Source organism: Dromiciops gliroides, chromosome 2 (genome assembly GCF_019393635.1).
Source record: "Dromiciops gliroides isolate mDroGli1 chromosome 2, mDroGli1.pri, whole genome shotgun sequence".
NCBI lineage: Eukaryota > Metazoa > Chordata > Mammalia > Microbiotheria > Microbiotheriidae > Dromiciops > Dromiciops gliroides.
Window position 1 is genome coordinate 507,659,920 of NC_057862.1, and position 12,231 is coordinate 507,672,150.

General features: G+C 37.1%; 1 protein-coding gene across 4 annotated transcripts in view; it reads right to left on the reverse strand.

Annotated features, from left to right (window-relative positions):
* Positions 1–12,231, reverse strand: part of LOC122744734 (testis development related protein) — a 45,297-nt gene that overhangs the window by 3,672 nt on the left and 29,394 nt on the right. For all 4 annotated transcript variants that reach the window (XM_043990372.1, XM_043990370.1, XM_043990369.1 and 1 more), the window contains one exon: positions 1,387–1,490. In XM_043990372.1, coding sequence (XP_043846307.1) covers positions 1,387–1,490 — 104 coding nt within the window. The remainder of the gene's footprint in view (positions 1–1,386; positions 1,491–12,231) is intronic.

Genomic DNA, 12,231 nt, shown 5'->3' on the forward strand with positions numbered 1-12,231 from the left:
AAGCTAAATTTTAGAATTAGAAATGGAAGATAGGATAAAAAACAATAGACTGTATACCAGACTCAAACACATGACCTGTTGTGGTCCTAATCAGATTAAAATGTAATTTTAAAATATTTAATAAAATAAATAAGAATGCAATAGAATACAGATAATATTAATGTGTTCTAAGTCAATATGTGGCCCATAAGGATCCTTATGTATAGTTTGGTGGCATGTTTCTATTTCAGTTTGAAACCATTGCTGTATACAATTCACTTTAAAGAGCTTAAAAATATGAGTCAGACTGCACTTAACTTCATTAACAGTTTCTATGAAACAACATTAGGGGCAAGGAACAATGAAAGGACTAGTTGTATACAATATTATAGTGCAAATTGATAAAAATGCATAATTTAAAAACAAATCTATAATAAAAAACAAGTTAGGGGCAGCTAGGTGGCGCAATGTTTGATAAAGCATCAGCCCTGGATTCAGGAGGACCTGAGTTCAAATCCGGCCTCAGACACTTGACACTTACTAGCTGTGTGACCTTGGGCAAATCACTTAACCCTCACTGCCCCACAAAAAAACCCCAAACAAACAAAAAACAGAAGTTAAGCCATAAAAATAAATTTAAACTTATAAATATATATAAATGTATATATTTGTAAAGCTACTAAAATATAATAGTGCCTAATTTCTAATGTATTTTTATTTTCTAAAGTTCTTTTTATGCTTGAGTATCACTGAAGTTGCTTAAGGGTTAATTAGTTCAATTTAAAATGCAGGACTTCCGCATGTAAGTTTCAGTTACAACAACAAAAATGCTGTCCCAAAATTTCAAAATTATGTCAAACTGAATGCAGTATTTGAAATATAAAGATACCAAGATCTTAAGAATAATTCAATTAGTTAATTAATAGGAACAGAAGTAAGGAAATTCTGAATGGTTTACAGTATAACAAATCATTATAAAATCATAAACATAGCTAATTTGTTGACTATGCAGAGTTCCTTAAAAATAAAAATACTATCACTTATCTCAAGGGTTAATAGGTGGCACAGTGGATGGAGCACTGGGCTTGGAATCAGGCAGACTAATCTTGATGAGTTCAAATCTGGCCTCACACACTTTCTAGTTGTGTAACACTATCTAAGTCACTTAACCCTGTTTGCCCTCATTCCTCATCTGTAAAATGAGCTGGAGAAATGGTCACAAAGAGCTGGACATGACTGAAACAACCAAATGACAAAAATTTCCCCAAATGCTTGAAAATTAAGACACAAATACATTTTAATTTAATTAAAGTACATACAATAAATCATTTTCTTTCTTTATTCCAGTCTGTTTCCCTGCTTTATTCCTTCAATGTCAATTTTTTAAAATAATCTTTTACTACTTACCCTTTAAACTTTGGAGATTTGCATTTTTCTAATAGCTGTTGTTCATCATCTTTATTAAACATTGAGGTCACTTCCTTCCAACCTCGGAAACTGGCTCCCTGAACCTAGTAAAAAAAATTTTTTTAGCCAATAAAACTTTTGATATGAACTCTTATACATGCTTTTCTACTTTATCCTAAGTTTTAAAGTATTATAGTGACCACTAAAGTCCTACTCTAATGCCAGCAAGCAGCTAGATAGATAAAGCACTGACTTTAGAGTCAGGAGGACCTAAGGTCAAATCTGGCCTCAGACATTTGGCCTCAGACTTACTACCTGTGTGACCCTGGGCAAGTCACTCAACCCCAACTGCCTCAAATACTTGGATCCATCTCAAATCATCCTGCTACACATCTTGCCACTGGACCCAAATGGCTTTGGAGGAGACAATGAGGCTGATGACTTTTGCACAGCCCTCCCTCACTTAAAGCCAATTCACTACAACTCATGATATCATGTACTGATGTCATGGTCCTCTATGAGAACAAATGACAAACAACAACAGCTTTAATGCCTCATCATGGAACAGAGTTCTGATGGGCTATGCCTATAGAACATAGGATCTGGCAAGTTAAAAATGGGTCCAAGGACAGACAATTTCTATTAACTAAAGACCATCCTTAGGTAAATTTGAAGATACTTAAGACCAGGATTTGGGAGATGGAAGCTATAGGAACTCATGAAAAATTCAAAAAGGAGAAGGCAGAGCCAAGATGGCAGAGTAAATGCAGCAACCCAGCCCAACTCTTCCAACATTCCCCTCCAGACAACTTTAAAACAAAACCTAGGGGGAAGCTAGGTGGCACAGTGGATAAAGCACTGGCCCTGGATTCAGGAGGACCTGAGTTCAAATCCAGCCTCAGACACTTGACACTTACTAGCTGTGTGACCCTGGGCAAGTCACTTAACCCCCATTGCCCTGCAAAAAAAAAATTAAAATAAAACCTAAAATTGAATTTTCAAGATGAGACATTTTTTTCACTTAGGAAGTCAGTAAGGTGAGGTCTGTAACATCTGGGTGGGGGTTTGGCCTGGAGCACACATAGTAAGAGAGCGTTGGTGGTGGCTGTCATAGTAACGGCAGCAGCTTCCAAGGACTCTCAGCTCAGAAACAGGAAGGGGGTTAAACAACTGCTCAGAAAAATTTTAAGAGACTCTGAACTAACACAGGGCAAAGGACCTTGTTGCATTGTCCATATGCAATTCCAAGGTCAAGAGGCATACTAGCACTCAAGGCAGCAGGGGAGCAAAGGCCCTAGTCAAAGTTTCAAGACAAAGGGAAGCACTAGCACATTTAGCTGCAGTGATCTTTCCTAGGTAAAGACCAGTTAAGAGGCTAGAAAAACAGTGACACATCTCTCCCCAGATCACATCACTTTGGAAGCACCAAAAAAAATTACAGACTGGGGCAGCTAGGTGGCACAGTTGATAAAGCACCAGCCCTGGATTCAGGAGGACCTCAGACACTTGATGCTTACTAGCTGTATGACCCTGGGCAAGTCGCTTAACCCCCATTGCCCCGCCCCCCCCCAAATACACCCTCAGAAGAAGATAACAAATTCAAAGCTCCTACAATCAAAGCTTCCAAGAAAACTATGAATTTGTCTCAGGCCATAGAAGTGCTCAAAAACAACTATGAAAATAAAATGAGAGGTAGAGGAAAAAAAGGAAAGAGAAATGAGAATGATACAAGAAAATCATGAAAAAAAGTCAATATAAAAAATGGCAATTCTACTTAAATTAATTTACTTATTCAGTGCTATAACAAACTACAAAAGAATTATTTTATAGAGCTATAGAAAAATCATAACAAACTTCATCTGTAAAAATAAACAAAATCAAGAATATCAACAAAACCAATGGGGAAAAAAATGAAGGAAGGTAGCTTAGTAGTACCAGATTTTAAATTATATTACAAAGTGGTAATCATCAAAACGATCTAGTATTAACTAAAAAATGAAATGGCAGATGAAATTGGGTACACAATACACAGTAGAAAACGATCAGAGTCAAAGATCCAAGCTTTAAGTTCAAGAACTCATTATTTGACAAAAATTGCTAGGAAAATTGTTATGTAGTTTGGCAGAAACTAAGTATAGACCAACATCTTATACCATATACCAAGATAATGTTAAAATGGGTACATGATTCAGACATAAAGGTCGGTATCATAAGCAAATTAGGAGAGCATGGAAAATTTCACCTATCAGATCTATGTGTAAAAAAAATAATTATTAACTATAAACTATATCTAACCTTGAAAAATTATATAATTGGATTTATGAAAAATTATAACTATATGAAAAATGATATGTTTTGGAAAATTATAATTGGGCCGTAAGTCCCATCTGGGTCGCCATTCAAATGTAAGAATATTTTTGATGACTAGGGCTAATTTGGGGGGACTAATTTGATTGGGGTACTAATTCTGGGACTTTTGACTGACTGGCTATCTGACTTTGTTAATTTAATGTGGGCCATTTATAAAGTTCCACCACACTGCTCTATTCTCAAATTGATAAGCAAAATATTAAGAAGTCTCTTAACTAAATAATCAAAGCAGAGTTTATTTATGAGATACTATTGAAAATTAAGAATACAGGGAAATAAAGTGTACAACCTGACTGCATTGTGGAGCTTCTCTTTGGAACTTCTTGAATACAATAAGGACCGTAGCCACCTCCAGCCTCAGGGCACTCAGGTACTTTATTCTAACTCTGAGCCCCTTTCACTTTGTAAATCCCCCTGCTTCTAACTTTCCTCTCCTTACTGCCACTGCTGAACCCCTGTGTTTCTCACCAACCTTCTGTCTGTCTGCTCTGTCAGTCTGCCCTTCGGCCTCTCTTTTCCCTGCTCCTAGTCCTTCTCATCTTCTCTCTTGTCCTTGTAGCCCTGTCTCTAGTCTGCCGAGCTCCAACTTTTCTAATCTCGTCAGCCTCTCTCGTCCCTCCTTGTCCCTCCTTGTAATCTGTCTTCTCCAACCTTTGCCGTCTCCTCAGCTGCCTCTAGTCCTCTTCTCGTCCGTCCCCCCAAAGTCTAACCCCCAGGTCTATATATATCTTTTCTTCTCTACACTCAAATTTCGGGGCTTTTTGTACCCACACAGACCAAGCTAATCCGCCAGCCAGGGCTGCAGCTGGTGGGGGTGTGTGGGTTGTGCTCCCGCCTCATGTGCCTCAGCACAGGCTATGCCAGAGCCCAGCATCTCTCAGATACCTCCACTCAGGTCGGAGGGAGCTGGGGGCTTTTTTCCCCCCAGATGTCTGACCTGGCATCTTGTACAGCCCACGGGGCTTTTGGGCTCAGCTGAAGCGAGGGGGAGGGGCACCAGCCCCTCCCACACAGAAGAGACCCTGAGGGCCTAAGGCTTTCTAATCTCAGTCTAAAGGTAGGGTCCCCAAATTAAAATAAATTTCCACAATAGATAAGGGAAGACTTGATGACCAAAGAAGAGAAACAGAAGATCATGGGAAACATAATGGATAGTTTTGATCAAATGAAATTTAAAAGGTTTTGCACAAACAAATCCAATGTAGCCAAAATGAAAAGGAAAACAGAAAATTGGGAAAGAATTTTTATAGCATTTCTCTAATAAAGGCCTCATTTCTCAAATACATAAGGAATGACATCAAATTTATAAAAAGAGCCATTCCTCAAATGATACATAATCAGAGAGTAAATAATCATCAAAAAAGGCAGTTTGGAAAAGAAATCAAAGCTATAAAAAATGCTCCAAGATACTACCTCACATCTATCAGATTGGCTAACATGACAGATAAAGACAATAATAAATACTGGAGTGGGTGCGGGAAAGCAGGGAAACTAATGTAGTATTAGTGGAATTGTGAACTTGTATAACCATTCTAGAGAACAATATGGAACTATGCCCAAACGGTTATTATAAAACTGTGCATACCTTTTGACCTAGCAATACCATTACTAAGACTGTATCCCAATAAGTTTAAAGAAAAAGAAAAAGGACTTATAGGTACAAAAATATTTATAACATCTCTTTTTGTGGTGGCAAAGAATTGGAAATTAAGAGGATGCCCATCAACTGGGAAACAGATGAATAAGTTGTGCTATATGACTGTGACAATACTACTGTGCTATAAGAAATGATGAGCAGGGGGGCAACTAGGTGGCACAGTGGATAGAGCACCAGCTTTGGATTCAAGAGGACCTGAGTTCAAATCTGGTCTCAGACACTTCACACTTACTAGCTGTGTGGCCCGGGGCAAGTCACTTGGCCCTCATTGCCCTGCACAAAAAAAAAAAAAAGAAAGAAATGATGAGCAGAATGGTTTAAAAATTTAAAAAAACCTGGGAAAACTTTCTGAAGCAAAGTGAAATGAGCAGAACTAGAAGGGCACTGTACATAGTAACAAATATGATGATCAAATGTGACTTAGCTACTAAGATCAACACAGTGATCCAAGAAAATTCTAAAGAACTTATGATGAAAATCCTTACATCCAAAGGGAGAACTGATGAAAGCTGAACACATAGTGAAGCATAATGCTTTCACTTTTTTTCCCATTTTTGTTCTTTGTTTCCAACATGGCTAATATTGAAACACATTTTATATGATTTCACATGTTATGATTGACATTAGGAAGGGAAAGAATTCAGAACTCAAAATGTTTTTTTTTAATGAAAATAAAAAATAAAGGTGTTTTTGAAAAACTAAGGCATGAAGGAAATGTGATAATACTTAATTATGAGCATAAAATGTGACTTTTAAAAAGTGATTTTTTAAAAAGCATGGTACAGGGGCAGCTAGATGGCGCAGTGGATAGAGCACTGGCCCTGGAGTCAGGAGTACCTGAGTTCAAATCCGGCCTCAGACACTTAACACTTACTAGCTATGTGACCCTGGGCAAGTCACTTAACCCCAATTGCCTCACTTAAACAAACAAACAAACAAACAAACAAAAAAGCATGGTACAGGGGGCGGCTAGGTGGTGCAGTGGATAAAGCACTGGCCTTGGATTCAGGAGTACCTGAGTTCAAATCCGGCTTCAGACACTTGTCACTTTACTAGCTGTGTGACCCTGGGCAAGTCACTTAACCCCCAATCTCACACACACACACACACACACACACACACACACACACACACACACACACAAAAGCATGGTACAACAATTAGAATTTGAGCCTTAGTTCACTGTTGTAATCCTCTTAGACTGTAAGCATTATAAGGACAAGCACCATGTTGTATTCAGTCCTTAGCACATAGTAGGGGCTCAATTACTGGATGATTTTATTAGCTCTTTAGAGTGTCGACTCCTTGGGGGTAGGAGCTATGTCTTACTTCATCTCTTTCTCCCAACTTATTTAACACAGTGGCAATGTTACAGTGTTTAATAAGTGTGCAAATGAATTAAATTTGATGCTATTAAATTAGTAAGATAAAGCACATTCTGATTACTATTCTTTCTGAAGAGTTCTTGCAAAAATCAACGAGGTAAGACTTCAAAAAAAGGTTTTGATCATTATGAAGATTTGAATGATAACCATAATTGTACTTCAGAATTTGTTTAGGGGAAGATTTTTTTTCCCCTTAAGTAGCACTTGAAATCTTCAGATAATTATGCTCATAGTAGCACCGTATTCACTTTAATGAAACATTTTCTTCTCAAACTATAAACAAAATTATAATGCTAAGAATTGGTTGTGATTCTGAAGTATGACATATCTCATGGTATGTATTAAGGTCTGGTGTACAAAACTACATAAACTTGCCATTCAACACAAGAATGATACTAATATTTTTGTTTTTGTTTTTTTGTGAGGTAATGAGGGTTAAGTGACTTGCCCAGGGTCACACAGCTAGTATCAAGTGTTTGAGGCCGGATTTGAACTCAGATCCTCCTGAATCCATGGCCGGTGCCTTATCCACTACGCCACCTAGCTGCCCCTGATACTAATATTTCATGAACGTATATGTTGTAAGTAATTACTTTTACTCTTTGGTCCTAGACATCATTACTGTCTCAAGACCTATGTTATCAATAAGAAGTGGCTACCTCCAAAGAAATGGAAATTGAGGGAATGCCTATCAATTAGGGAATGGCTAAACAAGTTGTGGTACATGAATGTAATGGAGTACTATTGTGCTGTTAAAAACAATGAGCAGGCAGATTTCAGAAAAACCTGGAAAGAATGACATGAACTGATGCTAAGTGAAATTAGCAGAACCAGGAAAACATTGTACACACTATCAACAATATTGTATGAGGATCAAGTGTGATAGACTTAACTCTTTTCAGCAATACAGTGATCCAAGATAATTCCAAAGGACTTATGATGGAAAATGCTCTCCGCATCCAGAAAAAAAAAAACTGTGGAATCTAGATGCAAATTGAATCATACTGTTTCTACTTTTTTGAGATTTTTCCCTTTTGTTCTGATTCTTCTTTCATAACATGACTAATACGGAAATATGTTTGATGTGATTGTACATATATAACCTATATCAACATGCTTGCTGTCTTGGGGAGGGAGAAAAATTTGGAACTAGAAATCTTATAAAAACAAATGTTGAGGGGTAGATAGGTGGCGCAGTGGCTAGAGCACTGGCCCTGGATTCAGGAGGACCTGAGTTCAAATCCAAGCTCAGACACTTGACACTTACTAGCTGTGTGACCCTGGGCAAGTCACTCAACCCCAATTGCCTCACAAAAAACAAACAAACAAACAAACAAAAAAGCACCAAAAAAAAAGTTACATTAAACGTTGAGGGGCAGCTAGGTGGTGCAGTAGATAAAGCACTGGCCTTGAATTCAGGAGGACCTGAGTTCAAATTCAGTCTCAGACACTTGACACTTAACTAGCTGTGTGACCCTGGGCAAGTCACTTAACCCTCATTGCCCTGCAAAAACAAACAAACAAACAAACAACAACAACAAAAAAAAACAAATGTTGAAAAATATTTCTACATGTAACTAGAAAATAATAAAACACATTTATGATAAAAAATAAAATGATGCCATTTTAAAAAGTGAAGGAAAGAATATTCATAATGCAGGTTAAACTTTTAAAAAATGAAAAAAAATTGAAAAAAAAAAGTTTTTTTAAATGTGGCCACCTCACACAAAGGCCTTATCACAAGGCATAACAAGTTGAAAGAGATTAATTTTATGTTTATTTGCGGTAAAGCTATTTTACTTATTGTGACTATGTTCATACAGTTCGTTACTGGCAGAGGTCAGACTTATACTATGGTCTTGGGTTTCACACTTCAGTGCATTTTCAATCATACCAGAAATCCTTCCTACTAACTGAGAGAAGTCAAAAGAGCTGAGGAAAAATGAGAACTGTATCTCTGGTTGTAGTCTAAATGAATTTAAGCACATTAGGAAAGTATACAGGACAGGATAGCTAGGGCTAGGTTGACCTGAATTTTCAATTGAGTTCATCTAGTATTTAAGCACCTGTTTGCTAGATCCTGGGCCAGACACTGAGAAAATAAAGGCAAAATTGAAATAGTTTGCCTTCAAAACAAGCTCACATTCTCACATTCTATTGCAGTAAACAACATATACACAGATGAGTAAATGCTAAGTAATTTCAGGATGCAGGAACCACTTAATACTCAAGAAATTAGGAAAGATACCTTTTTTTTTTTTTTTTTTTGGTGAGGCAATTGGGGTTAAGTGACTTGCCCAGAGTCACACAGCTAGTATTAAGTGTCTGAGTCAAATTTGAACTCAGGTCCTCCTGACTCAAGAGCCGGTGCTCTATCCACTGCGCCACCTAGCTGCCCCAAAAGATACCTTTCAAGTAGGAAATATTTGAGCTACTCTTGAAGGAAATTATGGTATTCTAAGAATATCACTTTGGTAGCTGTATGAAAATTGGATTTTAAATGGGTAGAGACAAGAACACAAATTAGGAAAATTCATCTGAAAACCTTTATTAGGTGATGCTCAAAGAAATCTAAATAATAATAGCTCATTCATTACTTTTGCTTTTCTCACTTAAGCTAAGATATTAAGATATTAGGAAATTCTTAATTAGGGTCACGTTCTGAATTTACACTAGCAACTCAGAGCATCTGCTTACTTAAGAGCAACCATGTTTACTTTACTGCCAAGAAATGCCACCAAAGGTTTAGATTCTTCAATTTTTCATGTAAGTGGGAATTGTACTAGATTAATATTTACCAAAAGGTCACCCAGTGTCAACAAATATTTTTACAAAAGGATAGCTCTAGGTTATTAGGCCAAATCCTTCACAAGAGAATTATAAAAATATTCCCAAATAGTTAATTTGCCAAGAGCTACTCTGAGTCTAAATTTTAAGACTATGATTACTTATACACACAATCTTTCAGTTTTAAAATTAGGCTAGCAAAAATTCCATTTGGCACACAAAATAGATCATTCTCCTTTCCTATTCTAAGTCTTTAGGGTCTAGCAGCCTGAAATTTTGTCCAGAATATTCCAAACGTACTTAAAGGCAAATAATCTGTCATGTCTATCCCTCCCAAAACATTTTGCCCAAGCTCTAATAACTGTCCAAATTAATTTTCTTCCAGGACTTTTTATGCAAGTAATTATATGTAATAATTTAAATTATTATACTATTTGAAGATATAGTAATGTCTGAAGTTCCTGGAATATCTATTTAAAAGCCTCTAAATCCCCTGGAATATCAAAAAGTGTCTCTCCAAGGCAGTTCAATGCAAAAATTACTGCTTCAAATCTATCAGTCAAATCTTCTTCCTAATATGAGACCAAGGGGCAGCTAGATGGCGCAGTGGTTAAAGCACCAGCCCTGGATTCAGGAGTCCCTCAGTTCAAATCCGGCCTCAGATAACTTGACACTTACTAGCTGTGTGACCCTGGGCAAGTCACTTAACCCCCACTGACTGCCAAAAAAACCAAAAACCAAAAAACAATAATGAGCCCAAAGAGGTGGTATATTTTTTTCAAAGAAATGGTGAAGGGTAGAACCAAAATGGCAGAGTAATAAAAACCAATGCAGTGAGAGCTTCTCCATAAATACTTCTTAACAGATCACATGAGACTGAATCCTGATGGAGAAATTAAGCAAAAATCACAGCAAGTCCTTTGGACAGTACAAGGACTGCTACAGCATCCAGGGAAATGGCTGTGCACTAGCACAAGAAGAAGTTTCAGACCCATATTGGAGCACTCCCTGATCCACAATGGGGCACTGTCACAGGGAAAGATGCCAACTGATAGTTTTCTTGCACACTCTCAAACAAGGATAAAATGCTTAACATTAATATAGAGAGAGATGATACATGTGTCTCCTCTATGAATATCAGGTTTACTATAGAGAGAATCCAATTAGACAGGGCCTAGGAGTTATTTTGTTATGTCTTGATGATCTTAAGGAAAAAAATAAAAAAAGAGAAAAGAAAAGGAACATACTAGGAGATGTAGAAGGGGGAAAGAAAGGAAGGTTAAAGAAAAATTAATTCACATAATTAGAGTGTACAAGTAGACATCTATACAAGAAGAAGGTGGGAGAGGTATAGCTATGGAAGAAAATGCAAACACAGCTGAGTACTGAAATACATTTCACTCAACATGAAATATGAGGGAAAGGGGAGAAGAGAAGCTAGCAGGAGAGTAGATCAAGGAAGTTTTAGTCCTAAAGAAAATAAATTCTAAAGATGTATTAAAATATTTTTAACTCTTTTTGAGATAACAAAGAATGGGAATCTGAAGTGGTATGCACAATGTGGAAATGAATGGGGAAATGAATGAACAAGATATGGTATCTAAATATGATGGAATACTATTATGCTGAACTCAGCATAATGACCAACCAGTTTTCCAGAGAACTAATGATGAAACAAGCTACCTACCTCCTGATACAGAGGTGAAGGACTCAGAATGCAGAACGAGACAAGTATTTTTTAAAAAACATGGCCAGGGGCAGCTAGGTAGAGCAGTGGATAAAGCACTGGCCCTGGATTCAGGAGGACCTGAGTTCAGATCCAGCCTTAGACACTTGACACTTACTAGTTGTGTGACCCTGGGCAAGTCACTTAACCCTCATTGCCCTGCAAAAAAAATTTTTAAATGAATAAATGGCCAAAGTGTAAATTTGTTTTAAGTGACTGTACATGGTAATGGGTGTTATTTTTCTTGTATTCTCAACATGAAGATGGAGTTGGGGGAGAGAAAGAAGGTGACAGGCTGATTTAGGCTGATGAAAACAAAATATTTTAAAAAAGGAAACTTGGGAACTCTGCTCAACACAATGACCAGTCATAATTCTTGAGAAGTAATGATGAAAAATGCTGCCTACCTCCTGACAGAGAGACGATGGACTTGGGACTCAGAGGACAGATTAAGATGTATTCATTTTGGACATGGCTAATGAGAAATTGTATTTTCTTGAATATCCACATGCTTATAACAGGTTTTGTTTTGCTTGCTTTCTCAATGCTGGGGCAAGGAGAGATGGGAGGGGAGGAGGAAGAGAGAGGTACTTAGAGAGAAGGAAGCTTGACCTTTGAAAATAAAACAATAGAGCCTAAATGCAAGAATATAATGGATGTTATATAGTTGAAAGATTTAGTAAGATTCAAAAGAAAAAAAAAAGATGAATGTTCCTGAACTACCTTCATAGTAGTATTCCTCTACCTTGGCATTTTCAATTTACATGGAGCCCTTAAATTCAATCTAAACTATATGTATGAGGTAAAAATACTGGAGACATGAGAGACCCTGAATAATATATAAGAAAGTAACAGAGAAATGTCAGTCAAATCAATGGATGCCACAAAGAAGTGTGTGTGTGTGTGTGTGTGTGTGTGTG